The sequence below is a fragment of the Heloderma suspectum genome, chromosome 1 (assembly GCF_057233095.1).
Source record: "Heloderma suspectum isolate Gila_16-S chromosome 1, 16-S_ref, whole genome shotgun sequence".
Lineage (NCBI taxonomy): Eukaryota > Metazoa > Chordata > Lepidosauria > Squamata > Helodermatidae > Heloderma > Heloderma suspectum.
The window spans coordinates 208,757,502-208,779,824 of record NC_139458.1 but is presented as its reverse complement, the minus strand read 5'-3'; the positions used below and the strand labels follow the sequence as shown (position 1 = coordinate 208,779,824).

The following is a 22,323-nucleotide window of genomic DNA, read 5'->3' as shown; positions in this document are numbered from 1 at the left end:
AAGACTATTATGCTTTAATGTTCCTCTTCTGTTTGACTATATTCAGGGCTGTAGAGGCTTTACAAAGAAAGGGGATGGCAGGAGGTTCTGCTCTAAGTGTAATTGGAGAGCAGCAGGAGCTCACTTTTACATTATTGCTTTGAGGGCAGCTTGCAATGGAACTGTTATTGGAATGGTACTAGTGTCCCAACCTTTCAATCACTAGATCTATTAATATAAATGTATCTCTGGCCTGTTGAGTATTCATCAGGCATTTAGCCCCTACTCAAGCTACTATTAAATGTAGAAGCTAAAATATCTTTTAAGAAATGCCAACTTCTGCAAGAGCCATGAGTTTTGCTCCTGCTGCCAGAAGTCTATATACCTTCGAAGTGGTGTCGGGTTGAAGTAATACATACTTGCAATTCAGCTAAAAGCAAAGCTTGAATATGTATATCCATTCTTGTCTAGTCATGAAAGGATTAACGCCTATTTGAACGAATGACTTAAAAGATGTAGCAGGAAGCAACAGGGCCCCATGCCTCTCCAACTCCTCCTACCATAAAAACATTGCCTTTGCAACCATAGGACCATAGTTTTCTTAATGTTTATGCTAGATTCTTGGCACTCATTGGTGCAGGAGGGGAAGGTCCCTCCATCACATGACAATCATGGTAGGAAAGGACTGAACTGTATTTTTAGCTAGCCACTCTCAACAAGAGTGGGGAACACATCCTTTCTCACAGCAAGATGAGGCCTGGTGTCAAATGGGAAGGGGCCAATCCACCCCCTTCCCTCTATAGGGAATCCTTTGCTCTGAACTTCCTTAGATGTAGGTGTGAGAATTGTCAAAGGAATTCACTGCAAGCCAGGCACAAAGGACAGATCCCTAAAAGCAGCATGCCAGGTCTCCCCAAACATTCTGATTCATTTTCTTCTTACCAGCTTCAAGCCAGAGCAAAAATATGTGTGATCACCACCACCACTTGTAACCCTTGGCAGTTCTACCCACCTGACCAAACCTTTGCCAGTAGCAGAACCAACACCATCATACTGTCCTAAATAAAGCTCATTGAGACACTAATGCAAAGTTGTTGGGAGAGCAATGTGGGGCCTTGAGTCATGTCTAGCACAAAGTACATCTTTCCAAGATGAGAGTTTTAATCCTCTTCAGAAACCTTGGCTCTGGAGACTCCTGGCACCCATCAAGGTTCCTGCCAATCTTTTATTTGAAAAAATGGCTGCAAAGCCAAGTGCCTGAGCCACAGCAATTCACCATCTTGATTTCCTTTACCCAGAATGCTTCTGGGCCCCACACTGACCCAGAGACATTCTTGGCGTGGATGGCAGGCGGCAGCTGCAAGTTTTGCAACATGCCATACAGGGCCAAAAGAAAAAGGCCACTGATGCCTGCCTGGTGAGCATGGGGGTGGCCCAAGGTGGGATGGTTCTTCGAAATCAGTGAGCTTACCCTACTGCCGTTTTCGTCTCCTAGTGATGCGACATTCGCTTTTGGCAACAGATGCTGCTGAATGCAGCTCTGAGATTGCAAGAGAGACTATCATTTAAGAAACCCTAGTCATGTATACCAGAGTGAAATATCCATGTTTTAATATCATGGTCTTTGGGTGAAAAGGGCCCACTAGACAAATCTACTGGACTTTTGTCTCTGCCAGCTCATGGGGAATGCAGTTCAGCTATCCAAAATCCTTCCTGGATAAAGAGCTGGAAGGCGACCTAGTGCGAAAGAGGCAGGTAAGGTACAGCTGGAACCTCTCTTGTGATCCTCAGGCCTAAGGCTCCCATCTTAATCCCCTCTAGGCCAGCCTTCCCCCATGTAGTGCAATCCAGATTTTTGGACTACAACTCCTACCGTTCCTGATTGCCGGCTAGGGCGATGGGAGCTGGTCCAAAACATCTGGAGGGCATCTGGTTGGGGAAGGCTGCTCTAAGCAATTAAGAGGCCATCCCTTCATCCTATGCTATACGCTGCACTGGACTACTTTTATTGTCTTTGTAAGGATACAGTGCAGTGTTTTGACAGTACCCGAAGCAAAAAAGACCCCAAGTTAGATGTACAATGGGACAGTAGTGCCATCTTAGTATGTACTTCCCCCCCTAAAGAATGCACTTCAAACAGTGCCACATATGATCAGAGGCCCAAGAATGATTCACACTGCTATTTAGATATCCCATTCGATTGCCTTTCTTCCTCACTGGAGAATAGAATTAATAGCCCAATTTTCCTCATCCACCATTAAGGCCCACTTCAGACATTCATCCTTCTTTATCACATATACTAGGGTGTAGAGGCCATGCCACATGTAGGAAGACAAGTGTAGCACATATGTACGCATGTACAACGTGTATATACCCAGTTTATTTCCATCCCTTTTCAGTGGGAGAAGTATCCTGGAAGGATAACATGTCAGCCATCCAAAAAGGTCCACATGAGCTCCTGAACCTGGTGGCAGGGATACATGTCCCACAGATGTGACCTATTGGGAGGGCAACTATGAATTGACACTTAAGAGTATAATTTTGGAATATAGACACTTGAGATACTGTGCAACATCTAAACTGCAAATGTTAATTGTGACCATTTTACTTACAAAATAGAGCCTTCAGAAAGACTGTTCTAGCCCTCTGTGGTGTTGCTCAGTATTAAAACTAGTCACTGCAAGGGGGGGGGGGGTTGTATCTCTAAATTACCTCACTATATTTCCACGAACAGCAAGTGAAAACTGCTGCTCTACTGAAAAGCAAAATTGCTCTTAACTCTGGAAATAGATTTTGCAGAAGAGAACATGAAGGGCCTAAGACTGTACAAGAATACCAGAACCAGGAAGCTGAAAGCAAGGGGCTGATACTGTGATGACTTAGAAATCCATCACTCTTGTCTGGGTCTAGTATCTTTCACACAAAATCACACAAGTATGGCCTCTTGACTTTGGATACTTGTACAGTTTAATTTGCAAACAGAATTTTTATAACAAATTTCATTTTCCAAATCATGTCTACTTGTAAACTTTTATAGAAAACCCAGGGATAAAATGAATTTAAGTTGTGGAAGGCCTTAAATTATGTTACAGTAGAAAATACAGGAGGTAGAATGTAACTGAAAGGACTAATGCAATGTTAGAATCAAATCTATAGCTCCTGTAAGCTAATAACACATGGTTTTAAAAACCTAATTCCAGTGCTCTCTAATGACCATAGAAAACTCAAACATAAATTTGCCATGACAGCCCTTATATCATGCTTGATACAGGGAGGTAGGATGTAAGAATCAGAAGGACACGAGACATGACGTTTTATCTAAAGCTCCTGTTTGCTTTACTGTTGACTACTTGACAACTTAGTCACCTTCTTCAGTTTCAGACTCAGACTCTGAAATTAAAAAAAACAAAGTATTTCATCATGACAACACTTTTGAAATTCTAGTTTCTAATAACAACGGTAAAATTACATTAGACTTAATACCTTCCTCAGCATTCTTGAGCCATTCGACAAACTTCTTCATTTGTTCCAGAAAGACACTCTTTCCTTTGGCAACATGTGCATCTTTATACCATTTCAGGATGGGTTCTTCACTTAGCACCTCAGCTGTTGAAAACAAACTGCTGTCAGCACATGAAGCCTATTTGTCACTTCACACAGTATAGCTTAGCAAATAGATATCAAGCCTCCTTGTGCATTTTAAGGCACATAGCAGTGCTTGAATGCAAATGCACATGACTAGCTCAAAGACATTTTATATGTTGTGTAATATGTCTACAGAACTGAAGCCTCTTTAGGACACACACGCTGTCAATAAGGTATCTCTAACATCTCAGATAAGCCACTTAGTTATCAAAATGAAAATGTTTTGCTTTCTAGATTAAAGCAAACTGCTGGAAGACACTATTCTAGCCTTTGCTAAAGGCAGACAATATGCAATTGAAGCAAAGCTATCCATCATTATGAATGTATTTAAGCAGATGCAGTATGGCAAGGCTAAGGTATGCTTGTTTGGCAACAGCTATTTGATGAATATGCTCATTATTTCAACACATTAGCTTTCTTTAGGAGAATAATTTTAACATGTCAAATACATTACTGCTAAATTGGGGGGGGGTCTTACACTAACCATCAGCTAGCCCTTCAAGAAGCTATACTATTATATAGCATAATGCTTAAATTTCTCCCCAGTCTGGTGTAGCATGTGGCCAACAGACTGAGCTGGGAATCATGAAGTCCTTGGCTCAAATTTGCTTCTGCCATGAATTCGCTACGTCACCTTAGGCAAACCATTCTTAGACTCAGTCTTCTCCCCCTCCCCCATACCTACAATAAGGGGGAATAACACTTTTTTACTTAAAAGATTAAGCTGTAAGGATTACAGCTAGATAACGTATGTGAAACAATCTGAACACCTGAAAGTGCTTTACCATGTCCTGATTCTATTATGTATTAAAGCATTTTTTGATTTTTTGATCACACACACACACACCCCTCAGAGTTTTTCCCGCTGCATACTAGAGCCCATTCATTCACTGTAAGCTTCTATAGCAGAACAGGAGAGAATTCTTCAAGTAGGCAGTTCAATTTAGAATGTAAAATTGCCAAGCAAGCAAGCAAGCATGCAAACTATTAGCCTCACTGGTGTGACAGTGTAAGTGGAGTTGCCAATGGTCATCTTCTCCCTTTGAAAATCTAGGACAAAAACCAAGCGGCTTGGTTTTTGTCCTACACTGCATGAATCCAAAAAGCTGGATGCCCGAGCTGGAGTAAGGGAAAGCAATTTTTCCCAATTGTCTTTCCCCCCCACAGCCCCCCAACCTTCCCACACTGTTCTTCAACTGTTCAGAGCAGCTTTGTAGGGGGAAGGAAGAATCTCCTTCCCCCAGCAGGAACAGCCCATGAGAAGAGTTCTGCTCATAGAACTCTGGAGCTAACCCAGGATATAATAAAATCCACATTCCACAGGGAAATGTAGTGCAACCACACCGAAGATGCCAGAGTGAAAAACAGTCTTCATATGTTAACAAACTGCTGGGGAAGTGTTGCAACTGTTAAAAAAGGCTGCAAACACACACAAGGAATCCTGATCAGTGTGTGTTTCATGCTACATCCTTATCTGGACAGAAATAACTTAGCTACAGTTATCCATGCTCTGATAACCTCTCATCTGGATTACAGCAATGGATTATACGTGGAGCTGCCTTTGAAAACCACCTGGAAACTTCAGCTGATCCAAAATAGGGCAGTGAGATTGTTACTGGGGACTAGCCAACATGATTATATTATGCCAGTCCCTTTCCATCTGCACTGGCTGCCAGTCCCTTTCCAGGCCCGATTCAAACTGCTGGTATTAACGTTCAAAGCCCCGAACAACTTAGGCCCAGGTGACCTGGAGGATCATCTCCTTCCATATACTCCTGCCTGGAACCCAAAGATCATATTCAATGGTCCTGCTCTGGGAGCCCCCACCAAAAGAAGTGAGGTGGGTAGCTACAAAGAGGGCCTTTTCTGTTGTGGCACCCCAGATGTGGAATGAACTTCCTAGAGAGGAACACCTGGTTATACATTGCGCTCTTTGCAGCGCCAAGTTTTTACTTCCCCAGGCATTTTGGTTTTACTGTTTTTGTCTTAAATCTGGCACTGTATTTTAAATCTTTGCATTGCTGGAAAGTTCTATTTGGTTATTGTTTTTATTTTATACTGTAGTTTTAAACTTTTAAATTGTACTTTATCTTGTTATATTTTATGATTTTAGTTGTTGTGAACTGCCCAAAGAGCTTCAGCTATTAGGCAGCATAGAAATGCAAAAAATGAATAATATTTAATACAAGAAAAGATATACAAGAGCAAACACATTAGACTGAATACAACTGCTGACCAGGGGCAAAGTGATTAAAAAGTAGGCTGGTCCTTTGGAAAGACTAACAGTATTATTACTTTAAACAGACATGTTATTGTACTGGCTTACTAAGTACAAGCTACTTAAATTCTGGAGCTGTCCCACCAACCTCAACAGCCTATACTGGAATAACAGAGTTGCATATGTACTTTCTGCGTCCAAGTAGAAGCCTTTGCTGATAAGCATCAGAAGCAACAGCTTACATTTTAACTTCCAGTGCTCTCACATAATGAGTGAGACACACATGTGTGGTCAATTACCTTTGTAGAAGAGCACCACTATTTTCTGGAAGGCTTTCATGAAGTGGATGTTGTCATAACAGTACTCCTGAATCTTGAGCAACAGAGTCAGTTCGGACTGACCTTGGGTTGTAAAGGCAGCAAGAAGAGGGCTGTATTGCTGTGGAAAATTACAAGAACGGTTACATACATGAAAGCCACAATTTAAACCATAAAAACAATTAAGAAAGTATTGTAGGACATTTTCCACTTCAAGGTGAAGCAGTAAATTGAATCTCCTGGTTAAGGGATAACACCAAACCATTGGTGATGTGTGAATGCGCTTTTGAAGCCTTTGGGTATGTGCTATGCACTCCACCCACCCGGTTCAGAAAGAAATGGCACAACTGCAGGTGTTGGGAGCCACGATGAATACAGAAAGTGCGAGTCTGAGGCTCCTTTCAGACTCATTCATGTAGAACAGTCAAAATTCCAAACCATAATGTATGCCCATACACACAAAGATATGAACAAGCAAACCCAAAGGCAATCTGAATTCAGGCAATCTCTAGGACCTATTCCCCACTCCCTGCCAGTCTTAATGAGTGTTTGGTTAGCATTATACAAAACAGGCTGAAACGTGTCCTCTGTCAATCCATGTAACTATTAGAAGAGCTATTTACTCATGTCTCAAGTTTACTGTCAGGAAGATAACTGCTTAACTATTGGTATACCCGTATATCAATAGGTTCGTATTGGCATACACCAGTAACTCGTTTAAAATATGGCATATCAGAACTCATACATTATGCCTGCTCACACAACCACCATTTTGAATATGCAATCCCTGCTTGGGGGTTGCTGTGTCGTGTGAGCCCAGCAAACGTGGGTTATGCAAAGATGAATTTAGAATCTGCCTTTTGGCACTTGTTTAAACACCCGCATACCCCATGGTGTGCTTTAGGTAGGGATGTAGGAAAGTCACTTACCTTTTCGCAGGTGTGATTTGCGGTGGGGGGGAGGCGCTCCTTCCCTCCCCCCAGAATCCTCCCTGGCCTGCTCTACCCTGCAGCGGCTCCATGGAGCCGCCTGCCAGGGCCATCCGCAGCCATTTGCGTCCTGACAGGCTGCCATGATAGGCTACGTAAGTATTTACGTAGCCTATCACGGCAAAGAGCAGGAACGCAAACGGCAGCCACTACGCCGTTTGCAGCGCTGCTCTTTCCGTGATAGGCTACGTATTTATGTAGCCTATCACGGTAAAGGCACCCACGCAAATGGTGTAGTGGCCGCCATTTGCGTGGCTGCCTTCACCGTGATAGGCTACGTAAATACTTACATAGCCTATCACAGCAGCCTGGCAGGACACAAATGGCGGCAGCTATGGCAGCTGCCATTTGCGGCCGCAGCAGCCAGCCGAAAGACCAGCCGCTGCCACAGGTAAGTTTTGTTCCGGGGGGATTCCGCGGGGTGGCGGGGGGTGGGAGGCTGTTCTGCCACGGGTTTCAGGGGGGAATTCTCCGCCATCCCTAGTTTTAGGGTTATGTGAGGGTCGTTTAACCCTCACATAACCCATGCTTGCTGGGTTCGCATGACATGACAACCCCCGAGGGGGGGCTGGATATGCAATACAGTGCCTCTGGGTGCTGCAGATCACCAAGGATTGTCTAGACCTGGCCATTGTAATATTTAACTTGTTGAAAACGGTCTATGCTCTTTCAAATTCTGTTGCCAGAAAACATCTTTCATGAAAGAAAAAGGCGCAAGAAGGAAGACCAGATAGATGCTGAAGTGCCAAAAGGCAGCTTCTAAATTATCTATGGGAAATTCTGAGAACCAAGTTTAAGTATCACCGACATAGCTGCAGTACCCACCACCAAATTCTATTTTACAAACATTTAATGCGTGTTAATATTTTCAGGGATCCAGGCACTTAGCATTTTAAAAAGAAAAATGTGAGGCCTAAGTTGTATTCAGGCTGCATTTTAAACAGGCTTACTTACTTTGACTAAAGATAAGCCTTTATTAAATTAGGAGAATCTCATGCAGAATCAATTTGAAAAATCCAGATCTCATTTTTATACAGCCTGTCCTGTTTATGTTAAGATTAGCAATACAGAATTCTACATGCCAATATTTCATACAAATACTCATAGAACATCCTTGTTTATATCGGTGTGCTGGACCTCTTTCAGCTCGAGAGCTGAATTCAATTTTGGAGAAGCTCTCGGGGGCTGCATTCCAAGGGTCAGTGGGGCCAAAATGACAGGAATAACAGCATATTTTAGCTTAAGCCTCTTAATGCCAATCACTAAGTCTTAGGAGAAACATTTTCACCTTTTTGAATAGGAAAAACATGCACAAACACCAAAGACCACCAAACAATTGCTGGTTGGGGGAAGTCACATTTGGCCTGCAGGCCAGAGGTTCAACATCTTTGGTGTACATAACCTGAGTTAACTAATATGCAAATACCTTCAAGTGCTTGATGGCTTGTTCTGCTACTAGCTCCTCTTTTTTGTTCCATTCCACAGTGCTCATTACACTAGACCAGATGATGCCTATCACAGTCTGTTCTGATATGTTGTTTTTCTTCATCTCTTCCTTGACATACAAGATGATCTAGACAAGCAATTCTAGTGAGTTTTAATCTCTCTCAAATGTATTGACAAGCTTTGCTTCATTTTTCAAATATATCCTGCCTCAGTCTAGAAAACAGCTTTCTGCTACTTATGAAACAAATGCTACAGTATTTGGCACCACAATTGAGTACACTGTGCACCCATCATTAAGACATTTCAAACTGCTCTAGAATGCCAAGTTCAAACATAAGGCTCAAGGCCAAAAACAGCTGCTTTACATTATACCTATGGCTTTTTAGGGTTGTCACAAACAGAAGGAAATTTAGCTCAACATGCAGTCCAAGTACAGACACAACCCTTTTGTTTTCCTATCCCCATTTCAGAATATGACATTGGATACATTTTACACAGATCACTTGTGAAAGCCAAGCACACCAACTGTGGACATTCAGCACAGAACTTGAAGTCCCAATTGGGCATAATCTATGCCTACTGCAGCAGTTCCTTAGGAAACAGGGTGGAACAGGCCAGAAGTCCTTTTAACCTTAGCAAGGCTTCATATCATCCCTTTGTACTAATGAAACACATATTCGTAAAAGGTACAGGAGTGCTACTACAGACTCAAGCAGCAAGTATAACCACAGCAATACCAAAGGCAAGGCCAGTAGTCTGAGCCAGTATGCAGGCAGTTGTGGCCTTCTGCAGATGAATGACACACTAGCACTTTTCATAACACTGAATCCTAATGCTTCAGCCAGAAATAATATCATGGAGGAGCAGCAGCACATGTCCTTTCCCTCCATCACACAGATGGAGCCATGACTGCACGGAAGCTCACTGGACTGCGCAAAATTACACATGATTGGGCCCCAACATGGAACTTCTGCTTCATGTTGTGGTGAAAGGGGTAGGACAAAGGACATGGCCCAGCCAGACCAAGGTTCACTTGCCCATTCAGCAAAAGAACACACTGGATGGACTTTGAGCAAGTCCCATCTCAATGTACTTTGAAGCCCTGTTGCAGGGATAAAATGGGATAACCTCATGCACATTTTCCTGGCCTCCTCACAGGAAGCGTGGGAGGCAAACATGACAAAAACAATTGCATTTACAATAAAGTGAGAAAGCTACAGTCTTGACAGTACATTTGCATGTATATGCTCAACTGTTCTTTGCTTTTGTTTTTAACATTAATTAATGCTTGCATAAATAATATGCCTGCAATGAACTTAAAGACTTAGCACAGAATTATGAAAACCTTGCTTGGCTATTTGCTAAATGTCAACATTTTAGATTACATGGACATTAGGATGAAGTTAACCAGCCAGACACATTTGGTATGTCATAAGAATGCAACAGAGAAAATGATACATTATTAGAGTCAGTTAGGAAGTCATGCTACTTTCACTTTTCTTGCTTGACATCAGGTACTTCTATGCATTTCGAAGTCAAACATAGTTAAGACCTTAGAGAGACCAAATATGTTCACGACATATGAACAGAGTTGGCAAGTGTACTTACATCCTTAAATGGATCCCCACGTGACATCTGCTCTTGAAGTTCTTTCTGCAGTTCTTTACGAGCTCCTATGCACTGCTGGTTCCGGACATACTCAGATAGTTCCTTCAATCCTGCATCAGTGAAGTATTTTGTGAAGTGTTCAAGGCTTTGCTTGTTGGCTGGAAAGAGTTCCTGAAACATTTATATTGATTATTTGCAGATTGCCATTAAGGAACTATGTATCTGAAATCGTTCTATTTTCAGCATTAAAAGGAGGCCATCTTATTTACATACCATCAGCCTGTTATCCATGTTGACTTTACGAAGGCTAGCAGCCACTGCATTGATATCTTTTTCATTTATCCATGATTTAAACAGTTTTACTGCAAAGGCTGCTGAAACACCTGCATGAAGAGTTGCTTGGTTATTTACTAGGAAGTAGAGCCATGCTTAATCTTGTTCTTCTACATGCTTCCTAAGTCCTGTCCCCAAACTGCTGGAAGATTTTGACAATGAATCTGCTCTTCATACACAATCACTTACTGAAGACTGGGTTCATGAGGAAAGATTCATGGTGACAGTTAAGATTACATAAACCTCTACTGAAGTTGTGTGAAGACTGCACTGGGTTATAAGCTGGGAAGTTTGTGCTTTGCTATAACCAGAACAAGCACAGTGTGTTATATCCTACATTATGCCAGTGAAAAAATTACAAGAGTTGTCATTATTCCTCTAGCAGCTGCACAACCACTATCAGAACAAGCACAATTAGTGCAAACAACACCTAGTCTAATGAAGCTGTACAGTGATTTGTGCAATTGTTTGCAAAATCAGAAACGAAGTATTAGACTTGACACTTGAGCAAGGATAAAACAGGGTTGCTGCAAGCAGCAGCAGCTTTGTGCTAGTAAAATGATATAACCCAGAATCTCTACTCTGGCACACAAACCTCACCAACCAAGAATCTTAAAACTTGGACTGAATGTAAATAAAAGCTTTGGATATGCAATACACTTATAAGCTAGGGAGAAGGGCAGGAATGGACTTCTACTGATGAAGCAAAACTCCATATACTGCATAGTGCTCTACCTCTAGTGGTGCCTTGGATCCAAAGGCCATTTTATGCCATTCTTATTATGCCCTCTCTACATTCCCCTTCGCTTCTTTCCAAGTTCCTACTTGATTTGAAAATCTGAATCTTAGAAGCAATTTTTGGCTTAATTTGCATTTATAATCAGCATTGAGACTATGGGTAGAATCTAATGAAGTTTTTCTGTTGACAAAACTTATTCCAGGGAATCCTTCTCCTACCCCCATCCCAAATTAGATTACTAGTTACCTTCTTTAACTAGATTCTCATTATATAGGCTGTTGAGAATTGATGCATTAAGTGTCCCATTGGCCAGAAGAATACCCGTCAGCATGGCCAATTTGTTCCGCTCAGACTCTGAAAAACCTTTCAAGAATAGCAGCAACTGCAAGAGGAAACATTGTTTAATCAACACTCTGAAACAAGCAAGGCACCGAAATATCTAGATCAACCCTTTCCAACTTGGTTTCCTCCAGATGAGGTGGACTACAACCCCCATCATCCTCAGTTACCACAGCCATTTGCCAAGCAGGCTGGAGTTGATGAGAATTTTACTCCAACACACCTGGAGGACACTAGGTTGGGGAAGGCTGACCTAGAGGAATTTATTCTTGGAAGCAACAGGAGACTGTCACTTAATGAAACAGGCAGGCCTCATTAAAATGACTGAAAATCTTATACTAGGTTTGTAAATAGCCACTCACCCAGATGCCTCTGAACAACAATATTCTCCAGAAAGTAGATACTTTTCCCCAGGAATATACATAACTAGCAGAGGTACTTGAGAGCTCATAGACTAGTGAAGTATTTTTGTAACTAGTAAGTTGATGTATTTCCAAGGCTATGATGCAAAAAAACCAAAACCTAGTCCTAACTTTCAATACCTTTTTGACTTCATCCTCAAAGCCTTTTTCCAGGTATTTGTAACGCCTGATCAGCTTGTTAAAGACCTAAAAACAAATGTTAGTGATTAGGCTATAGAAAATAAAGTGCTCAAACAGCAGCTCTTTGTAAGTGCCACTCACATTTTCAAGCTATTATATTACAGAAAGGTAGAATCAAGAAAAGAAACTTTAAAAACCAACCTGAGCAAATGCTTGCATCGTTTCTAGGTCTTCTTGTGCGGCAAACACACAGACATCTGTGTGCATCATGTCATCTGCCAATGTACCACCTGGGGCTATTAAGAAATTTATATTTAGATTACAAGGAAAATTACTATTATCTGAGACTCAGCTCTTTTCATTTGCAAGTGAAAGCCATTCAGATTTCAGGGGCAAATGGTCCAGGATCAATATCTTTCCCACTGCTAAGAATTAAGAATCCCATCTTTTACAGGCAGGTTAACTTTAAGGGAGAACACTGAATGCCAACTGGCAGCTTTGCTCAGGCCAAATCTGTCCTGGGCCATCAGTTGCTACCAGCTACCAGCAGCTACCCTATGATGTCAGTTCTGACTTTTGTTTGGCATGTCACAGTCACTGTCATATATTATATTCTAATAAGAGAAGTGAAATGCCATTGTCTTGTGCGGTACAGAAGCTGCATAAGCTGTAGCAATTGAGATAAAACTGTCAAACCATTCAGCCAAGCACATTAACACATACAGTTGTGTTTCTAAACTCAAGAGCTAATCAAAGGATACTTACCCAGCATTCCACCAGCCACCAGAATGTCGAAGAGTGTCTCTGCATAGCGGCGATAATCAAGTTTTGCTCCAGAAGCATCAAGGAATTTTGCTACTGCTTCCAAGTCACTGCCAGTTTCATTTAAACCTTGAATAATACAGTCCTGAAACTGAGTGGGGTCAAACCTCTCTTTTTCATCTGCAATAAATAAAGAGTATAGTACATGTTTTTGAATAGAAGATCGGAATACAATGTAGATATTCAATTCAGTTGAGGAACTGGCAGACTGAAAGGAGGTCCAGGCACGAAACCTTTCTTCTTTTTAAAACATCACTTGAGAGTCTGAGTTGGTTAGGAAACAGTCTGCCAAACTGTGTTCATTCACTAAACAACAGCGGGCAACAAAGGCCTTCTGGGGTTGGGGAGTAACAGAACTTCTGTAGATGCGGACTCTCAAACCCAGCTCACCAGCATCTCTTGCTCCAATTGTATAGGCTAATATTACCATCAAGTGCTATAACTACACAGCACCCAGAGAAATACGACATGTTTTTGCATATGCTCATCTGTAACAGCCCAACGGAATGCAATGTAGCTGAGTTAGATACTTCCAATTCAGCAGCTGGCATTTAATGTACTGCATATTAGGGGAGCAAATTACATGGAAAATGGCCGAAGGAATAGAGAACATGTGCCCAGCCCACTTTAAAATCACTGCAGAGATTTCTACTACGCTTTGGAAATGACAATCAAGTCTTTAAAGACTGTGGTACTCCTATGTTTTCCTTTCTGCAATATATATTGCTCTGTATACTTATGTTCAATGAAAAAAATTCCATAAAAATAAAGTACTATGGTTCCTATTCAAAACAGCTACAAAAACAAAAAGCTAATATACACTTTTTCTCAACCAAAATGAAATGGTTCCATATGGGTCTTTGGCATACATCCTTGCTATTCCTACCAGCCATCAGAATATTTAGCACCGATCTTCTAAGCATATTGCCCACTTTTCAGGTTATGGAAGTCACAAGTACAGCATTCATGACTGGGCAAACATTAAGCTCTATTTCAATCTTATACAAACATAGGTGTTTCCCTTTTAGCTTAAGCAGAAATTCTGAAACTAATCGGTTTACTCATCAGCAAGCTAACTCTCACTACAAGTTCAAGATCTATTTCTACCTTTAAACCAATTGAAACCAATTACTTTCTGGCCCCACACCAACCCCCAAAAACACCACCACTGGAAAGCCTCACAGGGGTTCTCTAAGGAAAGGAAAGTTTCCTCCTGTGCAAGCACCGGGTCATTACTGACCCCTAGAGGGACGCCACTCGCACTGGCGTTTTCATGGCAGACTGTAGAGGGGTGGTTTGCCATTGCCTTCCCCAGTCGTGACTACCTTTCCCCCAGCAAGCTGGGTACTCATTTTACCGAGCTCGGAAGGATGGAGGGCTGAGGCAGCTACCCGAGACCCAGCTTCTGCTGGGATCGAACTCCGGTCGTGGGGAGAGTTTCGGTTGCAATACTGCCGCCTACCACTCTGCACCACAAAAGGCTCTAGGGGTTCTCTAAACTCATCTATAAAGAAAAAAAATTACTACAGTTGTGAACTTGCCTTCTCAAATATGCTATCTTCCATAAGAGCTTTAAATAACCAGCCTCCCAGTTTCAGGTAAGTCACTTATCTTTACCAGAACACAAGAGGAACTGTTACTGTCAAACACTCAAAGCACAACATTGAAACAAAACTGGGGAAAGGGTACAGTACAATCATTCTTGACAGAAGCATTTTACACTCTTAGGAATCACAGCAATTTAGCATAAGCCAGGAATATTTGGCAAGAGGAGTAAGTTACATCTGAAATCTTAATTTCTGAATTTAAGTTACTATGGGCACAATCCTATGGCTGCTAGTCAGCAGCTAGAGGGCCATAGGCCAGGCTGGTTCCCCGAGAACCGACCTCCATCCCCTCCTGCGCTGCCTCGTACGCAGTGTGGATCGGCCCCATGCTCCGCACTCGTAAGAGCAGCATGAAGCAGCAAAAACCGGGCATTCCTCGGGGTGGGCCAGGGCGAGCAGAAGTGCCTTTTCGACGCTTCCTATGCGTCATCCAGCATCCCGTCCCCTGACTTCAAGTGGCTAGACAGCCGAAATCGGATATCTAGCCACAAATGCAGGACAGCTGAAGCGCGGATGGGAAGATAACCTCTGCGCTCCTCCTGCCCTGCATTGGATAGGCAGTCGGCTCCTGTCCCAATAGGATTGCACCCTACAAGCCTACAATAGGCCAAATTTTTAACAATACTCATGGCAATTACTAAGAAGATTATAGTTCATTGCTATTACAATTCTGAACACATTACATGGAAGTAAATTCTACTGAACTGAGTGCCATGTAATGCATCCAGAACTTGGGTGCAAGTACCCTTTGAACTGTTCAGATAATGAATATTTGTTATCCACTGACAAATACCATAATACTATGTCATGTGTGTACTAAGATGACCCACCAGATTTAAGCAGTGATATGGGTTTTCCAGAAAATTTTCCAATCTAAATTAGATTCATTGGCATAAGAACATTTTCAGTTTGCACAGGATGCCCTAGAGCAAGGGTGGGCAACTCCAAATGCCTACAACTACATCCCTCACCATTGGCTATGCTGGCTAAAGCTGATGGAAGACATAGGCCAAAACTTGAGCCACAATTGCCCAGCCCTGCCCTAGAGAGATCTAATTTAGCATCTTTTATTATACTTGTATTTAGTAAACAAAGCAAATAAAAAGTACACCTAAAGTACATTAGGACAGGTTAATTTTTCTGTCCTCATACACCACAAGTATTTGACCTGAAAAAGCTGAGGAAAAAAATTAAAGCACGCTTAATGTGATTTAAATGTTATATTATGTAGAATTTTTTATTGGAATACTTGCCAAAATTTAAAGACAATAGTATATACTATATACTTCCCTTACATTGTTTAAATTGCCTACTTGCTACTGGGCCAGGTTTAAGGTTTTGGTACTAGCGTACAAAGCTCTAAACAACTTGTGACCAGGATACCGAGAGAGCATCTTCCTGCTTACCAACCTACCCAGTTACTGAGGTCATGAGAGGGCAGGCACCTGGTGGTTCCACATGGACCTATGGCCCAACTGGAGTCCACCAGGAGAAGATATTTCAGTGTGGTGGCTCCCTTCTTAGGAACTCCCTGGCCCTAGAGGTCATGCAGGCGCCAACATTGTGCTGCTTCCAGAGCCTCCTGAAAATAGCTCTTTTCCAGAAAGCAATACTTAACCAACCAACTACGGTTTTTATTGATATTCTGTTTTTAAAAGAACAATTTTAATATGGTGTTGTATTTCTTTTTATCTTTTTATCATTTTACCTTCTATGTTCACCGCTCCGGAATCTGTTTTAGATGCAGAGTGGTATACAAATGTTGTAAATAATAAAATAATATAAGGAAAAAACAAAGGTACTGAAAACTATTAATACACTAAGGGTGCAATCCTATCGGGATAGTTGGCCACCTCTGAAGTTGGAGGCAGCCTACTACCCTATCCAGGGAGGGTGAAGCACGGAGGGGATCCTCTCCCCCATGCTCTGCCTGCCCTGTTTTTGCGGCTTGACAGTATCTGTAGCGCATAGGGAGCTGCATAAGATGCTTCTGCAGTCTGCTCCCCTCCATGCCCCCAAGAACCCCCCTATTTGCCCACTCCACACTCCAAGTGCAGAGACCAGCAAGAACTGCACTGCCTACAAGGCAGTGGGGGCAGGGAGCATGGTCCCTGGCAACCGCAGTTCAGTGTGCTGGCTCTGACCCCTGTTCCTAGGAAACGAAAAACCCTATGGCCCTCTTGACACTGTCTAGTGGCCATAGGATTGGGCTCCAAGGGTGCAATCTTTTGCATGTTTAGACAAACAGACTATCCTACAAGTCTCAGCATTCCTCAGCCAGCCATGCTTGCAGGGGAATGCTGGGTGTTGTGGGATTTCTTGCTGTCTAAACATGCATAGGATTACACCCTAATTAATTTTAGCATCCCAAAGAACTGTGCATGATATTCTGACAGCCTATCTATTTCAACAGAGTTCAACTCTCTTCCGTTGTTGGGGCACCTTCAGTTTCGCTGTCACTATTTATTAGTTCCATTTCACTCTGAGACATTTATGTATTTCAATGACATATATGTATTCTTTCACATACCTACTTAGGATAATCACCTGAAAAACCTAATTATAACTTTGATTGGCATACATTCATTTTTACTAATGAATGTATGAAACGGAAAATTTTCAGTGGAAAAAGAGAACACAGGAAACATTTCCGCCCCACATCACTGTTTTGAGTCCCCTCCTTTTCTCTTTAGCTTATGGCTCAACCATGTCAGCCTGTCCAAGTTCCAGGGCTCTTATGCCCTGGTCTCTGGAAATGCAATTGTGGAACACAAGAGACAAGGCATTGTTGTTTGTGGACTCAGGAAACAGATTTTTCTCCATGGAAAAAATAAAGCACTTGAAAATCTTTTGCCCCACACCAGGAGTTAAGCAGAGCAAAACACTACTTTAAACCTATTCCTATTTTCAGCTCACATTTCCACCTACTAACCATCTGTCTGTTCACTGGAATTCCTCCTTTTACACTAAAGAGACATATTTCTCAGTCATTTGAGAGCTTTTGCAGTAAATAACCAGACTACACTCTAAAAAGAAATGAAGATACTATTTTTTAATTAAGCTTATATGGATTCTTTCTTCTTCTCTAGATCAGCTTGACAAAAAGTGCATAGCTGCTTCAGGTTCAGACACATTTTAGCTGAAAATACATTTCAATAAAATTTTATGTAAGTTCTTCAGTCACTAGATAAGGGGTCTGGAAACAACTTTCCACCCCCAAAGTTGCACACCCGCTGCTGCTGCTGAATTTGGTAAAGGCAGCCAAAAAATCAGCGGTTTGCACTGAATTTTGGCAGCAAATGGCTATGGAGCTTGTTTTCAAGCTAAATTTATCCTTTAATCCTCTGTTGCGGTTTGCCACTAAAGTTTGCCAGCAAAATGCTTATTTTTTGCCACCACTTAATTCAGCAGCAACCATACTGGAGGACCGGGGGGGACGGGGGGGATGCAGCTCACATATTGCCCACCACTACAGCACATAAAAGCTAGAATGCCCATCACCACAGAAACCAAAATGGTACATGGGTTATAGTAGCAATTCCAAATAGAATTTTAAGCATCTCTGCTATCCTAACCTTAAATATCAGAACTTGGGTATCTGCCATAATGTGAATTATCACTTTTTGTGACTTTTTGCTTCTACAAAAGTTCATATACTGTATCTTCATATGGTATATCATATGCTTTAATATAACTAAAAATTTAGGTAGAATAAATATGTTTTATTGTATCAAGAGTTGGTCACATGGGAGAAACAGACAGGAATTAATATTGTTATGTGCATATAAGCCACCATAACTGCCCTAACAGAAAGAAGGGATCAGTGATCAAGAATCAATCCTGAGGACTATCCAACAAACCACCGATGCATCTTCCTATACTTGGCACTGTGTGTGTGCGCACGCACAGTGCTTCCTCCAAGCCAAATTTTCACAAATTTTGTCAGGTGTCCAGTTGTACTGATTTTTAAAAAGCAATTAAGCAGACACATGATTAGGCTTACCTCTTTTCCTAGTTTTAAAACGCTGGCCTGATAGCGTTGGCTTTTGCTGCTTTTGATTATTCATAAAAGACACCCTGTGGAAAGAAATGCAAGATGTATCAGTTAAGAAGATGATCCCCTATGAGTTGAAGGTGACTTCAGTTAAAGCACCTGTTAGCTATTAGCAACATAATAAAAATATATCACAATGCTTTCCTATAACACAAGAGTAATATATGGGAGGGTTTGTTTTTTATTCAAGTTTTTTAAATTTTGACAAGCAAGCTAACAGTAATATACATTTGAAAACTGGTACTGTGTTATGTAACCATACTTATAGAGGGAACAGTAACTAGAAGAGAAGCCTACTGACTGCAAACCACTAATTTAAGTAGCACATAGTAGTCAGGTTGGCAGCAGACTTATTGCATGAAGATTAAGTTGTCTTTAATTAAAGAATTCATGTTAGAGTAGAGAGGACGCTTGGAAGATCTCACCCTCATTTCAACTGGGAAAGAAGCTAATTGCTTATTTCTCATAGAACTTGAGTTCCCTGGAGAAGCCTAACACCAACTAAAAGTATGCAGAGTTCCAAGTCTTCTGTCTTTTGTTGACATGTCAGGCTTTTGGTTAAGAACAGAGACCTTTTTAAAGTTATCTTTGGGAATTATTTTTCTCCCAGTCTTACAAGTCCTACTACAGCAAAGCTGAAGGCCAGTGTGACCCTGTATCTTGTGTACTTTTCATTGTGGGATTGGAAAGAGGAAGTGGCCAAATCAGAGCACACCCTTTAGTCCCTCTTCTATCAGGATTCATTGGACAAGTCACCCTTTAAACCTTGATTCCCCATTAGCAACATGGAAGAAATAAATCACAGCAAACGCTATTGTTTGCAAATGTTATTGTTTATACGGAACTTTTCCAAAGTGTCAAAATACTTCACAACCCTTGGGATCCATGACTGAGCCAATCTCCAAATCACAATTTGGTGATCAGGCACACATTAAGTGGTTAGAGCAAACAAGGAATTGCTTCCATGATCAGAAGCCATGCCTTGAAGATCAGATTGTGTGAGAACGGAATTGAGCAGTTCTCAGTTATTAGAACTGAACAAGCTCAGCCAGGACTATTACCACCATGCCACAGATTTGGACCCAAGGCGAAGAGATTCCTACTTACCAAGGCCTAAAAATGAAATGAATTTAACTTTGAATCAGGGGACCTCCAGTCTGAGAATTTGTGATTTTTTATTACTGCTCTGTGCCAGTATAAGATCAAGTGAAGACAGGCCTTGGATGTTACCATCCACCCAACTATTATTGGAGATAACAATAAAACACAACTCAACCTAACCCATTAATACTCTATAGCAGCCTTCCCCACCTGGTGCCCTCCAGTTGTTTGGACTACAACTCCCAGCATTCCTGACCATTGGCCATGCTGGCTAGGGCCAATGAGAGTTAAAGTTCAAAATACCTGGAGGACAACAGGCTGGAGAATACTACTTTACAGTATATCCCATGCTGCAGAAGGACTGGATCAAGATAGTTATGAATGGATTTCCTACGTCTTACTGTCGCTTCAGTCTATAATTGCAGGCAAAAAGTGAGGATCTTAATCTGCAATTGCAAATATACAACCAAAATATCCTAATGATTCAAAATTAACACCAAATACAAAAGCAGAGGCATCATGCCAACCATCACAGGAAGAAGAGGAGGGTTGGGAGGTAGGCAACAATATTTATGGCTAGCTTAAAAGCCTACCCAGAAATACATTAAAGATTAAATTGCAAAGGAGGTATATTTTAAAAGGGCATCTGTACTACTTTTTTTCACAGGGAGGCTGAAGTCCTATGCACACTTCCCTGGAAATACGAAATTCAATACAGTGCACAACTCAATACAGTGAGGCTATATTCTTAGTAAATATGCGTAGCATTGAACTGCTAGGGATATATATGTTCCTGAAGACAGACAAGGTGGGGCAAAAATGTTCTCCCACCAGGTTTTCCACAACTCAGGATATGATCTGAAGTTTTCGGGCCAGGCCAAAAAATCTCCAATTAGAATGTTTCACACACACACACACACCCAGCCCAGGCAGGGGTTACAGGGTGAAACTACTTCCCCTCTTTCACATATTGGGAGCAGGTTTGGAGGGAGCCAAAGCTCACCAGAGCTCCCACTGCTCCCTCTTGGCTAGTAGCAGCCATTCGTTTCCCACAAATGCACCTTGGAACATTGCTACATGGTCATTTCAAGACATTCTCGGGACAGCAAAATGAAAGATGAGAGGAGCACCCTTTCCCACCCCCCACAACCTTGAAAACAGCTGAAATTCCCCCATTTTTATAGCCCATAAACCAAAGGAGTAAATTTCAGCCCAATGTTATTTCAGGGTTTTGGACTCTTCTCAGAGTCTCCCGAGAAAAGAATTACATCTCAAGATTTGCATCTGGAAGCCCTGGTGGAGGAAGAGAGCAATTTCCCACATTTTCATTATGCATCTTCATTGTAATACCCAATACTTCCTCCTTTTCCCACCATGTTCTTTCAGCCTCGGGGAGAGGGAGAGAAATGTCTGATAGGCAGTCACAAACATAGGCAACACACACACACACACACACACACACCCCGGAGAGAGGCTTCCAGCACTTTTCTAGAAGTCAGCCTGAAGGAAAAGACTGATTTTTCTTTTAAATCAAGTTACTCTCCGTTTCCTCCCCACCAGACTCCACCCAGTGAGCCTCAGGCGACCTGGTAACGCTCTTCCCCACCCTCCCTAAAGGAGTCGGGAGATTCTGCATGTTGGGCTTTCCCCTTCTTTTTCCGACCCCGGAGGCTCCGCCTCGTGCGGCTGTCTGAGCCGGAAAGGGAAGGAGCCCCCCTCGGAGGGTTGTTCTGCCAACACGACTTCTCTGCCCCCCCCCGCGCCGATTCTCTCCCCACCACCCCCGCCAACCCTTTCCGCGCGTCCTCCTCCACCCGCCCCGGCCGACCCACCGAGCCCTCCGGGCGGAGGCGGCCGCTGCAGGAGCTGGAAGCGACGGCCAAGGGACGGAAGGGAAGGGGGAAGTCACCCGCAAGCGCCGCCTCAACTAGGCTTGAGTACCGCGCTGCCCCTCCCTGCCGCCGCTTCGGTCGCCGCCGCCGCCGCGTCCCCCCCTCCAGCGGCGTCACCACCTAACAGAGGCCGCTGCTTTGTTACCCGCCAGGCCGCGCCACGGGGGCGGGGGGGGGAGCAGGCCCAGCAGCTGGCCCTGCCAGCGCGGCCGTTACAGCGCAGCCTCGTTCCGAGCTCCGCCCGTATCGCCCAATCACCCGCCGCGACGCCTTCCCCTCCCCTCCCCGCGCTCGCGCCCTCCATCCAGCCACCCATCTCGAGCCTCACCGACTTTTAAGGCAGGAACGGAACGTCCAAGGAGCACGAGCTTTAACAGCGACGCGAGGAGGAGGACGGAGACGTGGTCTGAGGCGGTAGTATCTTAAGTCTCCTCCCCGTCCCGCAAGGAGCGGAAACAACGCGAGAACACACCGAGGCCCGCCCTGCCGGGAGAAACCAATCTCTCCCACCGTTCACACGGGGGGGGGGAGAGAGAGGAGAGAATCGTGTAGGCAGCGTGCATGCGGCGCAGGGAAAATAGCGCCGACTGAGCGCGCGCAAAACTTTCCCTTCTTCATTCGCAGCGAAAGGCTGCGGCGCCCGAGTCACGCATAAAAGATACAGTGGGGAAGACTGGTTTACGCGCCTCCCC

The 22,323-nt window shown here is 42.9% G+C and overlaps 1 protein-coding gene across 3 annotated transcripts; it reads right to left on the bottom strand.

Moving 5' to 3' along the window:
* Positions 1-1,846: 1,846 nt before the first annotated feature.
* BZW1 (basic leucine zipper and W2 domains 1) lies at positions 1,847-22,075 on the bottom strand. Of its 3 annotated transcripts, none has more exons than XM_084817153.1 (12): positions 21,964-22,075; positions 18,588-18,661; positions 12,921-13,097; positions 12,357-12,451; positions 12,156-12,221; positions 11,521-11,656; positions 10,476-10,585; positions 10,203-10,373; positions 8,575-8,721; positions 6,142-6,280; positions 3,463-3,585; positions 1,847-3,369 (listed from the first exon to the last, which is right to left on the bottom strand). In XM_084817153.1, the coding sequence occupies exons 2-12, from the start codon at positions 18,649-18,651 to the stop codon at positions 3,338-3,340; spliced, it is 1,260 nt and encodes a 419-aa protein (XP_084673279.1). In that variant the 5' UTR covers positions 18,652-18,661; positions 21,964-22,075; the 3' UTR covers positions 1,847-3,337. The 3 variants fall into 3 exon arrangements, with proteins under 3 accessions (XP_084673279.1, XP_084673299.1, XP_084673289.1); XM_084817173.1 differs by having other exon boundaries at positions 21,960-22,066; XM_084817163.1 differs by lacking the exon at positions 21,964-22,075 and adding an exon at positions 21,572-21,879.
* Between the last annotated feature and the right edge of the window lie 248 nt (positions 22,076-22,323).